The sequence below is a fragment of the Pavona decussata genome, unplaced genomic scaffold, assembly GCF_977016875.1.
Source record: "Pavona decussata unplaced genomic scaffold, jaPavDecu1.1 SCAFFOLD_48, whole genome shotgun sequence".
NCBI classification, from domain to species: Eukaryota; Metazoa; Cnidaria; class Anthozoa; order Scleractinia; family Agariciidae; genus Pavona; species Pavona decussata.
In genome coordinates this window covers 5286465-5306310 of record NW_028145470.1, presented here as the reverse complement: position 1 = coordinate 5306310, position 19846 = coordinate 5286465, and the positions used below count along the sequence as shown (strand labels likewise).

Here is a 19846-nt window from a genome sequence, read left to right as displayed (position 1 = left end):
TGCATCTCTAGCAGTGCCATACAGCGTTTTTGATCCTGCTCATCCTCATGTGTACAGCCCCCATACAGGGATTTTCTCAATAGCTTTGCAATGAAAGCGCATGTAGGACCACATGGGTCAAATAGTAAATTTATGTTTGTGGAAGATTTAGAACCATGCAGGAGGAATGCGAGATTGACATTTGCTTATCATGATGTCACCTTTTAAAAACGATAGTGTAGACATTTCTATTAGCCCGGAGATACATAGTACAATGGAATACTGATTTTTTTAACCTCCTAGAAAAACTGAATTTGGTTCGAAAAATTGCGGAAAATTGAGGCTTAGAACAAACAAGATTCCACTGTATATGTAGTCCCTCAACTTTGGTTAAAAAGATAAACTTTAACATTCAAACTTTAACTGTTATTTTCCTTAGCGGTGCAAAGAAAAAGCCATACCTGACCGTTGACCAACTTGTCGACTTTCTAAACGATAAACAAAGAGATCCACGTCTGAATGAAATCCTCTATCCCTACTGCACCAGTGAAAAGGCCCAAGCTATCATTGACAAGTATGAACCAAATAAAGACTTTGCAAAGAAAGGTAGGATGTTCATGCTGTATGACTAACATAGTAAAAGAACAGTGCTAGCTACTATTAATATTTAGCAGATGCATTTTTCGCTGCTTCTCTTGATGTTTGTAACAAGGGAACTTTAGATTTGTGTTTGGTTCACCAGAGGGTATGATATATGTGGCAAAATTTTTTTTACAATGTCTGTCAAAATTTCCACACACTGTTTGGCTCAATTAGCTGTTGTCTGTAAGAGTACAGACAATAAAGATGTCAGATGTACATGTAACAAGTGCGCTTTCTCATCAGAAAATAAATTAAAGCCAATTCTGCTTGTATATTTCCCAATTCATTGTAAAAGAAAAATTGACAGCAGTTTTCTATTATCTATACTCCTATAGACCATAAAATTACTTCATAAAATGTTCAAAACTTGGCAATGAAACCATAAGAAGCTACTTTAGTTTTGAACATTTTATGATGTCATTTTACGGTTTTTAAGAGTATTAATCATATAAAATGGTCGTCGATTTGTTAAATGTAACTTTCTGATAGGTAAAGTACTGTCCTTACATGGTAAATATATGTGTCAAAAGTGTCGGTATTATTTAATATTTAAAAAACAAACAACAAATGAAGAAAGTAAATTAAATAGTAATAAGTAATAATCTTAGGAAGAGCTTCATGTTGTTAATTATTATTCTGCTAAACATTTCTTTCAGGTCACTTTTCTGTGCAGGGTCTAACAAGGTATCTTATGAGTGATGACAACTTTATTATCAACCACGATCGCTTGTCTCTTCACCAAGACATGTTACATCCCTTATCACATTATTTTATCAATTCATCACACAACACGTATCTAACAGGTAAGTGTCACATTATTGAGTACTTAGTAAACGTAATTAATTTGTTTACTCATTGAGCACAAAGGAGCTCAGTAGCTTGTTTACAAAGAATCAATGATTTCCATTTCAAATTGGAAGTGTGTCTTAAAATAATATTATTGATATTCTTGTGTACAGATTAACTATTAAAAAGAATCTTTAGCTTAGGATGACCAGATGGAAATGGATTCTTATTTTGATAAAGTTGCTTTAAGACTCCTCCCTTGTTTCTTTTATAAAACTGGTTAAAACCAGTTGCTGCTCATTCTTCATGTGAAAATTCACTTGAATCATCCCCATGGTGGTTTGAAGCAATTCGTGTATTCACAGGAAAGGTTTTAATTAATTTAATAAAAAGAAAAACAAGAAAATTCCCACAATCATCCTTTATTGAAGTAGGTGATAAATTTGACTGGTCAACAACTATTACTGGAAACTACTTATCAGGGTACCTCCTGCTTGCAAGAAAAGCCAGTTCAGTTCACTTGTGTTTACTTGGGTGTATGAATAGGCCAAATTCCTACCAACACCATACCATTACACTTGAACACTCTATTTCCAGAAGAAATTATAATTAACATATAATTTAATAGAGAGATTTAGAATGGCTTTCACATCAAATGACAGACGTGAGATTCGCATTTATGTTTTCTTGAAAAAAAAAAAAAAGGAATATTGAGAACGGTGCAAATTAACTGATTATTCTGGCCTCTGATGCTAATGTAAAACTACTGAATTTTACTGAGAAACTGAAAACAGCGAGCGGCAGATCTAGGATAAACATGCTCGTGTGGTCATTGCTGCTGTTTCCCATTTGCTGTAAACATGGCTGATATTATGTTCTGTGTAAAATGCATAGGATTGTTCAAGAATTTAGGTCTCTCTGCAGGTATGCATGGCTTATATATGTTGTTTGTTTGTTTTTCCCATCTTTATCAGGCCATCAGCTTACAGGAAGATCTTCAGTAGAAATGTACAGGCAGGCGTTATTGGCCGGGTGCCGATGCATAGAACTTGACTGTTGGGATGGAAGAACAGAGGAACAAGAACCTGTTATTACACATGGAATGACACTCTGTACAGAAATTTCATTTAAGGTTGAACAACTTATTTGGTAGATTTTTATTAAAATTAGTTATTTCAATAAATTGCACCTTTTCTAGCCTCTATTTTCACTGGACCTAAAGGGTCTTAGTTTCTTAAGAAACTGTGGTTTTGCATCGGTGGGGAGTAGAAAAGAATGTTTGGTTTATCAACAGAGTTGATAACTAAAGGTAAATTGGAAATAATGTGATGGAATATGTTAAGCCTGGTGAATACATGAGAGTGATGTATTAATCAGTAAATGACACAGGCATACCCGTAAAAAAAATCTGAGTGCTTCTATTATGTTTAGGACTAGGAGCATTGTCTTGTTGTCCGTTCTTCTCTCGACTAATAATGTTGGATGTTGCAAATTGTGCAGGCCACCCCCCCTCTCTGGTGCTGAAATTGACTTCACCAATCTTAACCTAAGCAATTGAAGGGCTTGGAGCATAACTGAGTTAGGTCAAATTTCACCGTCTCAGTATTTTGGCCTTTTTTTTATTGAAAACTTAGTGTAAACCAGAGAAAAAAGCACAGCAATGTTCTCTGACAAAATTGAAAGCCACATGCAAAACTCAGACACTTTTGAACAAAATGAAAAATCAGCCTAAAATTTGACACACATGTAAGGCAGTTATCCTCTCAGCCCTTCAATTTTAATTTGCTGTCACTCCTGCGGTATACTGACAAAATTCTCACACCTGTTTGATGAACATACCATGTATTTTTTTGTCTTTTTGTAACAGGATGTTATAGAAGCTATTGCAGATTGTGCATTCAAGACATCAGAGTACCCAGTTATTCTTTCCTTTGAGAATCACTGCAGGTAAATGTTTTTGTTCAGTATGCCAACATACAGCACCATTATAATTTGCTAAGACATTGTAATAAATAAATTAATAATAAAATTATTTTTTACATTTAATTATATGTTTCTGTGGAAGCACAGTTGTGCAATGGTTAGCTTGTTGGGTCAGTGGCTCAAGTCCTAGACTCCTCTTTTGTTTCGCCTTGTTAAATAAAGAAGTTTGCTCCACATCATCGTAAAGGCGAGGGCAACCACACATGTGTTTCTTTGCCCTGATGCATTGAGTTCTTCAAAGAAATAAATACGATCTACAACTCTTCCATTCATATATCATATCACCTTTTTTTCAGTCCAAAGCAGCAAGCTAAGATGGCAGCATACTGTGTCAGTATCTTTGGGGACATGCTCCTTGATAAACCCTTGGATGATTACCCGGTGAGTCACCTTTTTTTGCAACAATTATTATTCACTTCACGTGTCTCATTGAGAATGGGGAGTTTGTCAGGGAATTATCTGACAGAAATCTGATGGTGTGTGTGCTGAATGAAGGTGATTATCCTGTACAAGTGCCTTCATTGTCAACATCTGTGTGGGTACAGAAAGGACTAATGAGGTTTATGTTAGAGGATGGAGCAGGAGAACAGGTGTCTGATTGTTCAAGACTGGAGGAGACTGTTGACTCTGGCCTTGTTTGTGGGGTTATAGCCTTTGTAACAGCACATCACCAATCTTGGGGTTCAGGGGTCCCATAATATCCTATATAATATCCTATGTTCTTAAGAAAGTTTATTTATACGGGATAGGTCCAAACCCTCACCCTTTTATATACCATTTTTGACAGGGGAAAGGTAACACTTTCACGTACCTACAGTAGAAACACTGTCTTTTCTCGTTGGGTCTGTTGAAAATGACAGTTTTCCCTACCCTCTCCTATACTTCGGCTCGTGAAATTCCTGAACCCTTTAATTTACATCCATCCTGGAAAAGGTACCCCTTTTGGGCGGAGCCTCCCCTTATAGTCCATTACAGGGAATACCCTTGCGAGTGACCATCAACACTCCCAGTCCCTTCATAATAGTATTAAAAATTTATATAGCGCGACTTTCCATAAAATGATCAAGTGCGAGCTGTACATCATAGGAAATAAGACTAATCCTAAAAGACATACATTTACAATGGTTTTAACAAAACAAGTTAAAATAAGTAAAAGATAAAATCAATAATATTCAATAGAAACCAACTTGACTTCAATAAAAAGCTAACTTAAAATAATGTGTCTTAAAAGCTGTTTAAAATGATCAACTTTTGCCTCATTCCGTACTTCTAATGGCAGTCCATTCCATATCCTCGGTGCTGCCACTGCAGATGCCCAATCTCCTGAATACTTTTTTGTTATACCTGTAGATGCTAATAACAAAATACTGTCATTTGATCGAAGGCTGTAGCTGGATTTTTCCTTGACATGTGAAATGTGAATGATTATACACTGTACATGTAGGCTAGAAAGTGGCTTTGAGTTTACCTTGTGGTTGCTTGCTCTTATGTTGACAGCTAGAGGAAGGAAAGAGTCTTCCACCCCCAAAAGCACTGCTGAGAAAAATAGTGATTAAGAACAAGAAAAAGGCAACAAAACGTGAAGAAGGTAAGGTGGAGTGTACTCAAAATGGTAAAATAGTTCATTTTGTTTTAAATTTCTTATGCAAAATTGTTTTTCATTTTTATATCTCTATTTCTTCTGTGAATGTTGTGTGTCTCCAAAGTAATGTGAAAACAAATCCACACTTTTGAATACATGTAACTGTTTATACATACTTACATGTTTTCCTACAAAATTCAAATGAATCAGACTTTGTTTAGGGCACTTTCTTTGCAGGCTGTAGTATTCATCAAGTTCTCTCTTGTACTATTGGTAGACCCGTTTTAGCCACTAGCACAGAACAAATTCACATTTGAGATTATTACAGTTGGTTTTTTTTATATAAGAGGGTTGCTAAGGCTGATGCCTAAGAGGAGCCTATTAAGCACCTAACATTATTTTCACAGATTCGGCTCCTAACTTCTTGGCTTTTGGCCTTGTGGGCTCCTTTAAATTTTCTTCACAACGGCCTTGTTTGCTACTTTAGAAGGAGCATCGCTTACTACCTGTCAGTCTGCTATCCAGACCTTTTGGCAATGTCAGTTTTGTTGTTATAATTTTGTCAGGTGGTGATGTAGACAAGTCTGCAGCAGATAGCAGTGGTGCTCCTGTGGTCAATCCTGATGGAAAAGTGGAAATGCTTGATGGTGAAATACCCACTGAAAATGGAAATAATAACATTGCAGATGCTGACAAAGTGAGTTGTGTTGAATATATCTACTATTCATCCAATGCTTTGGAGTTGTAGGAAGTCGAATTTAAATCTCATGACTGGCTTGATTTCTTGGTATTAACAACTGCATCAAGTTGAGTGGAGGATAGGTGCCTGAGAAGTCCTGAGGCCTCCACTGTGACCAGCCAGTCCCTAGACAGTAACACACTCCCACGGCTGGCAATCCCCACAACCCAGCCATGAGCCACCATGCATAGTCATCCAGGCACCTGTCACACTATGTTAACAGTGGAAGAGGAAAGGGTGGAGGGGGGACAGACTGTTCAGTAATAGTGTAAGTGTTAGTGTCATGGGATATTTGACCTTTCTTGTTAAAAGTGGTGAAACAAGGCCTTTGCTTAGCTACAAAATAATTCTAAAACAATAAGAGGAATGAAATCAACTCAGTTCTTTAAAGGAACAACTCATGATCTGTTCAAGCGCATTTTGGAAACAAAAATGCGAGTACTTGAAAAACATTAGCCTAACCTTTTTCAAGTTTATATCCATAATTTCTGATCTACTCTGTCTCTTGCCAGAGGCACTTATTGACAGTTTTACTGCACTGTGGTGATACTTTATAACAAAACTAGACAATAGTTAGTTTTTGTTTATGTTGACAGACAAACATTTTTGGGTTTTGAAATGGCATCAAATTTGCATGATACATTCTCCATTAATTTGTTGTATTTTTTGGTAACAAACACAGGATGAAGATGAGGTAGCCCCAGAGACAGAACTGTCTGCTCTTGTTAATTACATCCAACCTGTTCACTTTAAAGGCTTTGATGCTTGTGAGAGTATGTATGCCTGCATAGAAAAGAAAGTTTCCCACTTCTCTTACTTTTGTTAGACGCTTAAATATTTTGTACTGCAAACCCTTGGACACCCATTAGTGACCATAGGATCAAAACAATTTTCCCTTGAAGTAAATAAATAAGTAAATATATAATGAATTGAATGAATGAATGAATGAATGAGTGAGTGAGTGAGTGAGTGAGTGAGTGAGTGAGTGAGTGAGTGAGTGAGTGAGTGAGTGAGTGAGTGAGTGAGTGAGTGAGTGAGTGAGTGAGTGAGTGAGTGAGTGAGTGAGTGAGTGAGTGAGTGAGTGAGTGAGTGAGTGAGTGAGTGAGTGAGTGAGTGAGTGAGTGAGTGAGTGAGTGAGTGAGTGAGTGAGTGAGTGAGTGAGTGAGTGAGTGAGTGAGTGAATGAGTGAGTGAGTGAGAGTGAATGAAGGAATGAATAAATGAATGAGTGAGTGAATGAGTGAGTGAGTGAGTGAGTGACAGTGAATGAATGAATGAATGAGTGAGTGAGTGAGTGAGTGAGTGAGAGTGAATGAATGAATGAGTGAGTGAGTGAGTGAGGGTGAATGAATGAATGAGTGAGTGAGTGAGTGAGTGAGTGAGAGTGAATGAATGAATGAGTGAGTGAGTGAGTGAGAGTGAATGAATGAATGAATGAGTGAGTGAGTGAGTGAGTGAGTGAGTGAGAGTGAATGAATGAATGAGTGAGTGAGTGAGTGAGAGTGAATGAATGAATGAGTGAGTGAGTGAGTGAGTGAGTGAGAGTGAATGAATGAATGAGTGAGTGAGTAAGTGAGTGAGAGTGAATGAATGAATGAATGAATGAGTGAGTGAGTGAGAGTGAATGAATGAATGAGTGAGTGAGTGAGTGAGTGAGTGAGTGAGTGAGTGAGAGTGAATGAATGAATGAGTGAGTGAGTGAGTGAGAGTGAATGAATGAATGAATGAATGAGTGAGTGAGTGAGTGAGTGAGAGTGAATGAATGAATGAATGAGTGAGTGAGTGAGTGAGTGAGTGAGAGTGAATGAATGAATGAATGAATGAATGAATGAGTGAGTGAGTGAGAGAATGAATGAATGAATGAATGAGTGAGTGAGTGAGAGTGAATGAATGAATGGGTGAGTGAGTGAGTGAATGAATGAATGAATGAGTGAGTGAGTGAGTGAGTGAGAGTGAATGAATGAATGGGTGAGTGAGTGAGAGTGAATGAATGAATGAATGAGTGAGTGAGTGAGAGTGAATGAATGAATGGGTGAGTGAGTGAGAGTGAATGAATGAATGAATGAGTGAGTGAGTGAGTGAGTGAGTGAGTGAGAGTGAATGAATGAATGAATAAATGAGTGAGTGAGTGAGTGAGTGAGAGCTGATGAATGAATGAATGAATGAATGAGTGAGTGAGTGAGTGAGTGAGTGAGAGTGAATGAATGAATGAGTGAGTGAGTGAGTGAGTGAGTGAGAGTGAATGAATGAATGAATGAATGAGTGAGTGAGTGAGAGTGAATGAATGAATGAATGAATGCATGAATGAATGAACGAATGAGTAAGTGAGTGAGTGAGTGAGAGTGAATGAATGAATGCATGAACGAATGAACGAATGAATGAATGAATGAATGAATGAATGAATGAATGAACGAATGAGTGAGTGAGTGAGTGAGTGAGTGAGAGTGAATGAAGGAAGGAATGAACGAACGAATGAACGACTGAACGAAACGAATGAATGAATGAAAAGAAACAAAATTTAATGGGAATTTCAGTGGCTGCCACAGAGTGGCTCTTTCATCCAATGTTTCCAGGTCAAATTGGAATTTGGAAATGTTGGTTTTTGAAGGGGGAGGAAAACCAGAGTAGCTGAAGAAAAACCCTCAGAGCAGGGATGAGAACCAACAGCAAACTCAACCCACATATGGTGTCAACACCGGGAATCGAACCCGGGCCACACTGTTGATGAGGCGAGTGCTCTAACCACTGCGCCATCCCTGCTCCCCCACTATCGCCATCCCTGCTTCTCAAGTATTGTCACTTTGATCAAACATACAGGTCTAGACAACAAAGGAAATAGTTCCAAAGTATAAAACGTTGTGATGTTTAAACAATTTCCTTCAAAGTTTAGTACCTTAAGAAATGTGTGCAGAACAGAGAAGAGAATAGTTTGTTATTTTTATTTGAAAAATTAAGGGGCTTATTTTGAAGGGTTTTTGCATGCGTGTTTGGCAGTGGAACTGATTTTTATGTTTGAGTTATCATTGAGTCACTTAGAAGTGAGTTTTGTGGAAGTCTTCTGTCGGCAGAATCTCTATTAACAAATTAAACCAGTGTATGGGGGGAGGGGGGAGGTAAACAATGACACCCCCCCCCCCCCCCCCGTCAGTTAAATAATTTTTCACCTTCCCTGCACCGTTCTCCTTCCAAGTTTACCAGCTCATGAAATAATAGCAACTGTCAACAACTGCTTTCATAAGTGACTAGTCATCTCCGTTAATTAACTATCTTAGAAATCCTGTTTGAGTACATAACACTCTTTGTTCTCCACAGAGCTCAGCAGAAGCTTTGAGATGTCATCATTTGTGGAAACTGGGGCTACGGCTATTCTAAAAGAAAGTCCGGTAGAATTTGTCAAGTATCCTTAAACTGCAAGGGAAAGAGAAAAAAAAATCACACACCAGTCATACAATAAGTCTTGTCATACATAATTAAATAAGGCTTTTGACAATTTGTAATTAGAGGCACTGACAGATAGTTTGCAGTAGCCACTAACATAACAAAAAAAAAACCACAAAAAAAACATTCATTTCAATGCTCGTGAGCCGTGAAAGTAAAAGATTTCAAAAAAGAGGATTGCGAAGTTAAAGTGAAAATTCAAATTTTTATTTTTGTTTGCTAACAAGGTTCTTTCTGGTGGGGTACTAAAACGTTAGCCAACTGGCTTGTTAATCATTATGTGCATGCATCAGAGAGGCTCACTGACACAACACTTTGCTACTTGTGCTGCAGTTTTTAAACATCTTATTGCCAATGCGGGAGTGTTTGTGCAGAGGAGGGAAGGGGTCTTAGGCATTCACAATATTATTTTGACTGAGGTTATGAGGCTATCAGAGCTTAAAACACTCTTTTAGAGCAAAATATGAGGTGTGGAGAAAAATGGGGTGGGAGGGGTTGGTTGGGGGGGGGGGGGTGGGGGGCTGGGGGTGTCTTTGTGTTGTTGTGGAGGGTCACAGCTTGCTTGGTGTGGTACACCCCCACCAAAAAATTCTGAGCAGTACCCCCCCCCCCCCCCCCCTTTCCAGCCTGGGACCCCATCTTGTTGTTATTGGGTAGTGAGGGATTGCTAATGCTGAGGTTCCAGTCATGGTAGGTGCATTTATATGTATGTCTTCCTTAACTGCAAATAGTTATAATAAGCGTCAACTTAGCAGAATTTATCCCAAGGGAACTCGAGTTGGCTCTGAAAATTACATGCCCCAGGTGAGAGAGAGATTCCATTGTTATAATAAATGGAGGAACTGTTGGTGCTCTTAAATACACTTTAAAATCAAAACATTATTTTGAAATCCTACAAATTCTATTTATGGAATGTAAACCACTTTCGTAGTGGTTTTTAAAACCAGTGAGATTTCATTGCTTTAAAAATTTAAGTTGAATATTTTCCTGGTATTTTGCCCAATAGATTATCATTTAAAAATGGCTTTAAAATGAACATAGACTTTATCTTGCTGGTAAACAGTGTGATGTAGTACAAAATGAGTTTTCTTTTTTTCATTCCACAGATTTTTTGGAATGCAGGATGCCAGTTGGTTGCTCTCAATTATCAAACACTAGGTATTGGAATATCCCCTTCAACTTTAGAAGCTGATAAGGTTGGGTCAATTCAAGGGGATCTTGTGAATCAAAAGACTGTACTCCGTTTGATTTAACTTTCATGTCTATTTCCCTAGCTAGTCACTAAATGAGAACTACAGTCGAACCTCCCGTAAGCGACCACCCATAATGTCAAGGATATGTGGTCGCTTACGGGAGGTGGTCACTTACCAGAGGTCAGATCACAGGGGGTCTCAATTTTGGGTAATTTATATATGGTAATTGTGGAGACCAAACCAAACGGTAAACTGCATTTTTGCAATGTTACATTTTAAGTGTAAAACATCTACAACTTTCGCGTTTGTTTGTTTGTTTGTGTGTTACATAATCCAGTTGCCATTGTTTATCGCCACAATTTTTCTGTTGCATATGTAATACAAGGTTGAGAAAGTCATCACCGGTCATGCATATTTGCATGCTATTTACAAGATAAGAGAGTTGCTTTCCTACAAGGGATTCAACCTGATTAAAGTTTATTTCATTGTACACTATAGTGTATGTGTATGTTATCAATTGTTTCAATGGTAAGCTATTTCAGGAGACACTTCTGGTAGCTTCAGCTGTGAGATTTTAATATGGTGTCCACTGTAATGATGTGGGCCCATATGTTACAGCGACACATTTTGCAATTCCCCCCCGTGAGAGATACAGCAGATTGTGTGTCAAGTGGTCCCCTACGGGAGGTTAAAAGCAGTTAAAAATTTTAAACAATCATCTCTAAAAGTGGTCGCTTATGAGAGGTGGTCGCCTATGAAGGGTTCCATCTATAGTGATTTGACATGAAAACTTTTGGTATTTTGGAAAAGTGGTCGCTAATGAGAGGTGGTTGCTTACGAGAGGTGGTCGCAAAGGGAGGTTCGACTGTAATTACCACAGAGAATTAATGTAGACTCACACACCCAACGACAGAGTCACTTGGCTTTTTTGCAAATTATTATTAGAGAGAGTGAGAGTTAGATGTGTGGCAAATGGCAGAAGTGACTACGTGACTACCATGTTTATCCTACATTTGCTGCTCCCTGTTTTCAGTTTTGCAGTAAAATTGAGAAATTGAGTAGTGTTGCGTTTGCATCAAAGGCCAGAATTAGTTCACACAATTCTCATCTATATACTCGTTTTTTCAAGAAAACATAAACACGAATTTCACGTTTGCTGTTTGAAGTAAGAGTGAGTCTAAATCTCTCCATTATTTTTCTTCTGTTTTCCCCATTTACCCTCCCCCAGCTGTTGGGGTTTCTTAAAAGTCTTCTCAGATGCACACAGTAAGACTTGCAAGTGATGTGTGTATAATTTGTACATTGTCAGTTAAAATTGTCTTTATCATCAGTTTTTCCAATGCTTTTTTCTTTAGACTTAGCCATGATGTTGAATCAAGGAATATTTGAATACAATGGTCGTTGTGGGTAAGTGGGTACTTTTTGCTTGATAAAACAGCTTGATTGTTCATTCAAAATTAATTTGTCAGTGTCTTTTTTAAATGTGCAAAACACACTTGGCAAGACATGACTGGATACTGAAATAAAAATATCCTCAATTTTTTCTTCTGTGAAGTGTACTTCACAGAAGAAATTTAATGAAGTAGGTGAAAAAGGGGAAAAAGATACTTGGACAACAAGAAAAGGATAGCGAAAAGGTTTCTGACACATGGTTCCAACCAAGGTCACTGGCCTTTTTTTATCACTTTATTTCTTGGTTGTGTGAGGCTTGTTGGGCCTCTAGCAATAAATGCTAATCCTCTGAGCAATCAGATTGGAATTTGGAAATGATGGTTTCTAAGGTTACCTGGTACCTTCAGAGGTGTCTCGCGTCCAAGCGATGTAGCGCGCCTGGTTTAAACTATAGTTACCTGAACCCTTATATCAAATTAAAGCTTATAGAGCTGGCTATCCAACTAAACCAAGAATTTTGAAATAAAATGAATTGCCAAGTTTTAGCGCTTTTTTCTTGAATAAATTTTTTTCACTTGGAGGATCCACTTCAAAGAGCTAAAACTCATAAGGAATTTGTTCGTTTGCCCTCAAATTTGGACAGTAGCTAGGTTAACATATAAACAACAAAAATGTGTCTGCGAATTTTTTCTTTCCAAATATTTTTTCTCCGAGAGCGATTTTTGTACGATTACTCGACATTTTTTTCATCCTATTTCGAAAATGCTTTATAACTTTTCACTGCGATTGAATATGGCAAAACGCAGACACATTTTTTTAGCGCTTTGGGTCCGGAAACTGAGGAGCAAATTAAATTAGCAAAAAACAAAATTCACTTTGACTTGTAGCTTTAAAAAGGTGATTCGGACGCTCGCAATTAGAGGTCGTGAAAAATTCAGCAATTCATTTTATTTCAAAATTCTTGGTATGGTTTGATAGCCAGCTCTATAAGCTTTAATTTGATATAGGGGTTTAGGTATCTACAGTTTAAACTGGACGCGCTACATCGCTTAAATGGGAGACACCTCTGAAGGTCCCGGGTAACCTTAAGGAGAGGGGAAAACTGGAACACCCAGAGAGAAACCTTGGAGCAAGGATGAGAACAAACAACAACTCAACCCACATGACGCCGAATCCGGGAATCGAACCTGTGTGCATTTGTGGGAGACAAGTGCTCTCACCACTGCACCATCCCTGCTCCCCTGAAGGCAGTTACTAATGCACTATGCCACCGAGTTACACGATTACTATTTACAGTTACATATCCTGCAATACCACTTAAATCTAGCAAACCAGGCCATAAGAGGCAGAGTTCATGCTAACATTCATTGTACTAGCTTAACCCCCCAAAACATTATCGTTGTCGTTGCACTGGGGTTTAAACTGTTTCTTTTTTTGCTCCTCAACACTTGCAGGTACATACTGAAACCTAGTTTCATGTGCCGTGCTGATAAATCATTTGACCCGTTTGCTGAGTCGACGGTTGATGGGATTATTGCTGGTGCAGTGTCAGTCAAGGTATGTCATGCATAAAGCAGCTGTAAACACTGGTGTATGATTAACAGAACAATTTCCACTTCCGTGCTCTCAAACCAAATTCAAAGTAAGTTAATGCTAACTAATCACAAAACAATGCATATTTGAACCGATCAGGACTCAAATCAAATAAATATAATAATATCAATCAATCAATCAATCAATCAATCAATCAATCAATCAATCAATTTATTTATGTGTCAATGCATTTAGTGCAGACCACTAACTGGGGGCACTCTCCAGATCTAGTTGGATTTGGAATTCTCTGTGAGTTGGTTAACAGAGTGGCGTGAGACTATTACGGAGTGTACTAGAGGAAACTCATTGCAAATTTGAAATTACTTCGGACCCTTCATGAAAACTGCTCCAGTAGCTCTAGTTGTAACATGACTGAATGCAGTGAAGATTTTTGCCTTTAGAGGTTAAGAGAGAGGCAGTCTGGAAAATCACATACCAGTATTTTGTTCTGAAACATTGGCTTTACAAGGCTTTTTTTTTTACTTTCCCATCTCTGAGAAATGTGGCATTTGAAGTACATTAAGATTTTTATATGTGTTCTTTTTAGGTTATCTCAGGCCAGTGGCTTTCAGACAAGAAGGTTGGAACTTATGTTGAAGTAGACATGTACGGTTTGCCTGCAGACACCGTCAGAAGAAAGTACAAAACTAAAGTAGTGCCGAATAACACCATCAATCCAGTCTATGACGAAGAGGCTTTTGAGTTCAAAAAGGTACACCAGTTAAGGCTAACTGTTGCAGTATCTGCAGTTTATACAGCTGTTTCGACAAAGGTTGTCCAAAAAAGCGTAAAAGCGTACGCGACAATGCCGAAAGGTAGTCCGGGAAATACCCAACAAATTCAATAAAAGCTCAGAATCCATATTACCCGCCATCTCAAGTCTTTGCTGTACGATCGAGGCATTATGGATTCTGAGCTTTTATTGAAATTTATTGGGTATTTTCCAGACTACCTTTCAGCATTGTCGCATACGCTCTTTTGGACAACCTTTGTTGAAACAGCTGTATATGAGCTAGGCTATGAAATTCCTATATTTAGTGCAAAAAGATGTGCTTATATACATGTAAATGTCCCAATGGGCTGTAATATGCCCATTACGTTCAGTGTGTCAAAGTGACAGGCATGGAAGCCTCCTTTAGTTTATACCCAGTCAATTCCCTTGTGGAGATACCTTCCAAGCTTTATGACTGTTCTGGTGTCCGTGATAGTCTATTTATGTAAGATGTGACTTAAAATTTCTCATATAAAAAAAAAGTAATGGTCCTACTGCCTTTAATGTACCCTCTTACATTCAATATGCCCAGATAATTCTCAAGCTAATTTCTCAAAACTTAAGCAAGAACAATTGAAATTTTGAGGTTAGGAGTGTCAACAGGTTAATAATGGTTGTCTTTCAGGTAGTTCTTCCCAGTTTAGCAGTTCTTAGAATAGCAGTTTATGAGGAAAGTGGTAAACTCATTGGCCAAAGAATTCTACCAGTTGATGGTCTAAGTCCAGGTGAGTTTCACTTATTAACCCTTTATCCCCACAAATTCAACTTTTAATCACACCAAGTGTTTCTAACTTTGGAGTCTAAAGTGCGTCTATTTTACTGTACCTTGAGTAAGTATGTGATTGTAACATTGATAAAGCACATTATTATTGGCAGGTTATCGTCATATCAAGCTCCGCAATGATTCAAATCAGCCCCTTTGTTTACCGACACTGTTTGTCCACATTGTTACCAAGGACTATGTTCCATCAGGCTTTGAAGGTTTGTCCTTAAATTGAGTTGGATGTTTAGGAGATTTTAGTCGTAGATGTGTTTTATCTCTATCTTTTTTCTGAGGCTTATGCAATCTCGTACCCAGAGTCCTCAGGCTCTTTAGCCAGCAGTTGGTCGCCTGGAGAGACTCTAGGGTACTGGAATTTTATTACCGCAGGATTTCTGCGGTAAAACAATGGAAGCCGTTACGTGGCAGCCAAAAGGCAGAGTCTCTCCTGGCGCCTACCCACTGACCAAAAAGCCTGAGGACTCTGGGTAGGAGATTGAGGCTTATGTCATTATAATAGTATGGACCTGGTAAATTGACTTTCCTGATCACAAGTGTCCCTGAAGTTTAGTAGAAACACTCGGACACCCCATTGTGTGGGGAAGCTTATGAGTTTGACTCAAGGTCCATTCTTGTGACACACAGAATAAAGTGCATTGTGTTGCTTAATTTGCAACCATGCAATTTTAAAATACTGTTTTGTGCCCATTATAAATTATTCAGAGCTATTTGGCAATCAAAAGGCAAATGTAACCATGACAATTTATTAGCAAAGTTGTTAGTGAATAAACATGGTTTAATGTTCTGAACAACTGGAAGGACACTATTTATGTGGGAGAAAAGGTTGGGGACTAGCAAAGTGTTGTCCAGGACCTGAGTGCTGCCTGCCAGATGCAAGGCCAGTTGACGGGGCTAGGCTAGTGGCAACAAGTGGCATGGAAGACCGTGTGGCAGCATGTCGCCCTGCCAAGCTCCTTGAAGGTAGATGAGCGAGGGAGAAGTAGACGTGGCCACTGTTGCTCACCTAAGCTAACTGAACCTGGCCCTGGCATCACTTCAGTGTGAGACTGAAGGGTTGGTGCTAGCAACACTTGTCCCCTCAACCATTTGATAAAGAGCCAACCATTAGCTGCAAATTTTTGACTAAAAAAAAATCTTTTTGTCAACAGATTTTGCAGCTGCACTCTGTGACCCCATTGCGTATCATCAAGAAGTCGAGAAGAGACAGCAACAGTTAAATGCCTTGTTAGATGAAGAAGACATGGAAGATGTAGGTTTTTAATTCTTTCACTGGCATAACGAAAGTGGTACATACTGTTGTAGGGCAGGTATATTGGAAAAACCTCCCTCGATCCTTCATGTATTTTTATGTTATCTTGTTTCTTTCAGGATACGTTTGAGTCTGAGAAGGTTCAAGAAGATGGTGCAAAACCTGTAAACACAGCAAAACAAGGAAACAGTTTGCCAGGAAAAGAAATGAAGCAAAGGCAAAAGTCGATAAAAAGAAATGACACAAACAGTGAGTCCTTAACCCTTTCCTTCCTCAAATTTTTTTACCCTTTTTTCCAAACTCGTAAAGACAAACTCAGTGTCCACCAATGATATACCATTTGAAAAGTCTTGTTGAGCACAGTTGAAAATTCAGATCAAAATCTGGAAAGGAAATCTGGCAAAGACTTAAACAGGCTTGAAATGCCAAAAATAAAATAGTTAAGAAACACCCCATTTTCAGACATATTTGCACCCCTAAAATATAGCTAATTATTTTGCACCTTTCATTTAACAGGATTGCATGATCTGTCTTACAGAGCAAATGTACGAAACAAACAAACAAACAAACAAACAAACAAACAAACAAACAAAAAAGAGTCAAACATTTAAGGGGTGGTCAACTAGATCAAACATGTTGGTGAAATAAACTGATCTTTTATAACCATTTTTTGGGGAAAAATTCATTGAAACAGACAAAGTTTAATAATTTTATGTTTTTACATAAGTTGCTATAGAAATGAACGGGGTTAACGTAATAATCAAACACCAAAACATGCTGGAAAATATAATATCTGGCCTTGCAGATGCTTTATTTTGATAGGAGGATATTTTGCAAAATTTCCCACAGAGAGGTTATCTTGGATTTTTGACTTGAGAAAATGGAAAAGTGTCATTTTGTTAAATATTAATTGCAAGCAATATTTTGTTTAAACCTTGTAGCTTCACTTACAGCAGAAATCAATCCTTTGAATCAAAGACGTGGGTCAGACTTCATGTTCAGAGAATCCATCAGAAGAGAGAGTTCCCGTGACAGCATCTCCGGGCTGAAAAATAGCCCTCACCCCATAACTGCTCGGTCCCTGTCACTTCAGGCTCCTCCTGTGATGGAAAGAGGGCCTTTTGCTAGGAGATCGAGGAGCACCAAGAAGCGTGAAGGCAAGACGCACTCTCTTATCTGTTTTAATGCTGAAGGTAGGTACCTGGAGGATCTCATGTGGGTATAGGGCCTGATTTTAGAGCCTTTAGTGGATAGGTTCTGTGACAGGTATACTTTTAAGGAACCCATGCCAGTTCTGAAAAAAAAAATTGGTGTTTAATTTTAAAGGCAAAGTAATACAGGCAACATTTTCTTGCAACATGTTGCGCAACATTGTTGCACTGCAAGTTGTGATTGTTTGTCACCTGTTTTACCACCTCCACAAGCAAAAGGATTTTCATGTTGCAAAAAGTAGAAACAGCATCCTCTTTCTGCAACATGGAAATTTGTAGCGTGTGTGGATGGTAATACGGGCAACAAACAATTCCAACTTGCAATGTAACATTGTTGCGCAACAAGTTGCAAGAAAATTACTTGCCTGTATTACTTGGCCTTAATACTCGATCTTTTTTCTTTTTTTTTTTTTGGGGGGGGGGGGGGGAGGTTTGATCTTTATATTATATCATGTTCAATACAAAAAATCTTTAAATATTATTTTCATGAATTTAAGTGTACACTTGTGATAAACAATAAATTTTGAAAACTGTATTATGATGTACATTTGTAAAATTAATACAGACAAGTTTCTTTTTTTTTTTTTGGAAAACATCAAACTTTAATCTTTTAAATTTCATTGGTTTGCTAAAACAGAAAAATCAAAAGTCTCCAAATTACCTCAACAACATGTTGGTTTGCAATAAATGCCTGGCATGTCAAGTTTTGCATTCAGGAAAAATTAATTTTTAGGGTGTTAAAATGAACTGAATGTTTATAACAGTATAAATTACAAGTAAAACAGAAACATCTTATGATCACCTTTGAAAATAAATTTAAAATGTAGAATTTTGAAAAAAAAAAATTGTTTATCCTGTGAATTAAACCTCTAAAGGCCTAAAACTGTTTTTTTAATGGTCGAAGGCAATTGGTTTAATAATAAAAATATTAACAAAAATTATTTATAAACTGTTGAGTCGCCTTGATTTTGTTTTTGATCAGAAATACCATTCTATTCAATAAACTTGATAACTTAAAGGTCTCACACCCACATGGGAATCACCAGGTAAGTTAACTAGATTCTCATTGCTTGTTTTATGTGATATTCTAACATTAAGGTAAAGTGAACTTAAACTTTAATCCTTAGAAAGTTTAACACTAACCTTTTCTATGACTATTTTCAAGTTTATTTGTAAACTGAAGCTTAGTGAATGCCATTTAGTGTTTAATTTTAGGGATGTATTTTTTTAAATTTTTGTTCATGAGGTACTTAGTTATTTCTCTGTGAATCATTACAACAAAAGATTAAATTCCATGCCATAATTATACAATTTAGAATTATAAAATTTAAATTTCATTAAAAGTTATTAACGTGCAACAGTAAATTACACTATCGAATATAATTAATTAGTCACTCAAAAATCAAAGCTTGTCTCGATGTGAGTTGCTTATTAACAATCTAACCATATGTAAAGAATTTCCATACCTCCTGAACCAACAAAATTTGGCTGATTATAATTATAGTACTTGTGTGAATGCATTCAAAGTAGTGAAACTGTGTTTTAAGTGCATTTTTTTCCTATCAAAGTTTGGTTATCAAATGCATGAGATATAATATAAAAGGTACTAGTGTAAATAAATAATTATAGTTGAATTATTTAAAATGTCAGCTGAATTTAAAGTCATTTCTGTTTTCAGGTAGTAGTATAAAAGAAGAGCACATGGTTTTCCGGCATTTTTGTAGGTTGATTTTCAGTGTTGATTAAAAACAACTTCTAAACCTTAAAATAGCATCTCAATCTTATTTTATTAAGAATATATATAATACTGTTAAACTGGTGACCCTGATCATTACACCCTTGAGCTCTGTTAAAGCTGTTAACACTCAAATAAAATTCTCATCCTTTCTATTGTACCGTTTCAAAGTCGTTTTTCCCAAAATTTTGTATCATTGTTTCATGGTAATATTATAATAATAATTATAAGAACTATGACTTAAAAGCTTGTAAGATATTAAATAATAGCCTTAAATCTTAGCCTCTTTGATAACTGTGCAACCAACTTCAAAGATACCAAAATACCATTTTAATTTGTTTTTCAAAGTCTTCTTTTTCTAAATTTTGTATAAATTTATTGCTTCTGTGTTATAATATTGATTTTTATGTTTATTTTATGAATTATTTTTTGTGATTATATGAGACGTATAGTTTTGTAGCTTTTAAAAAATTATTATCCGTATTGTCAAGCACATGTAAATAACATTGAACGTTCTGTTCTACAGTCCCAAATTTTATTTCTAAGTGTATCCTTTCATATTTCATGTGACCTTAGCCCTTTTATTTGGACTGTTTTTATTTGAGGTCCAGTTTTTGAACCTAGCCTTGTACAACACAGATTCAGCTGTCTCAAATGCTTATCCTAAACCATGAATGGGTTCACTACATCAGAAATAAATATGTTTCTTATATAATTGGTAACAGATGCACATTATTAAACATGGAAGGAGTTTTGCTTTGAAATGCCAACT

The 19846-nt window shown here is 37.1% G+C and overlaps 1 protein-coding gene across 7 annotated transcripts in view; it reads left to right on the top strand.

Annotated features, from left to right (window-relative positions):
* Nucleotides 1-19846, top strand: part of LOC146481942 (1-phosphatidylinositol 4,5-bisphosphate phosphodiesterase beta-1-like) — a 46488-nt gene that overhangs the window by 12645 nt on the left and 13997 nt on the right. For 2 of the 7 annotated variants that reach the window (XM_085108068.1, XM_085108064.1), the window contains exons 8-27: nt 419-585; nt 1278-1424; nt 2382-2539; nt 3275-3354; nt 3687-3771; nt 4888-4978; nt 5539-5669; nt 6388-6484; nt 9023-9107; nt 9880-9952; nt 10255-10306; nt 11697-11748; nt 13188-13290; nt 13874-14038; nt 14724-14823; nt 14975-15079; nt 16028-16128; nt 16248-16377; nt 17070-17285; nt 19018-19059. In XM_085108068.1, the coding sequence (XP_084964194.1) occupies nt 419-585; nt 1278-1424; nt 2382-2539; nt 3275-3354; nt 3687-3771; nt 4888-4978; nt 5539-5669; nt 6388-6484; nt 9023-9107; nt 9880-9952; nt 10255-10306; nt 11697-11748; nt 13188-13290; nt 13874-14038; nt 14724-14823; nt 14975-15079; nt 16028-16128; nt 16248-16377; nt 17070-17285; nt 19018-19059 (2180 nt within the window). Of the gene's footprint in view, nt 1-418; nt 586-1277; nt 1425-2381; nt 2540-3274; nt 3355-3686; nt 3772-4887; nt 4979-5538; nt 5670-6387; nt 6485-9022; nt 9108-9879; nt 9953-10254; nt 10307-11696; nt 11749-13187; nt 13291-13873; nt 14039-14723; nt 14824-14974; nt 15080-16027; nt 16129-16247; nt 16378-17069; nt 17322-19017; nt 19060-19846 lie in introns of all 7 variants that reach the window. The other 5 variants (XM_085108070.1, XM_085108066.1, XM_085108069.1 and 2 more) reach the window with 5 other exon arrangements.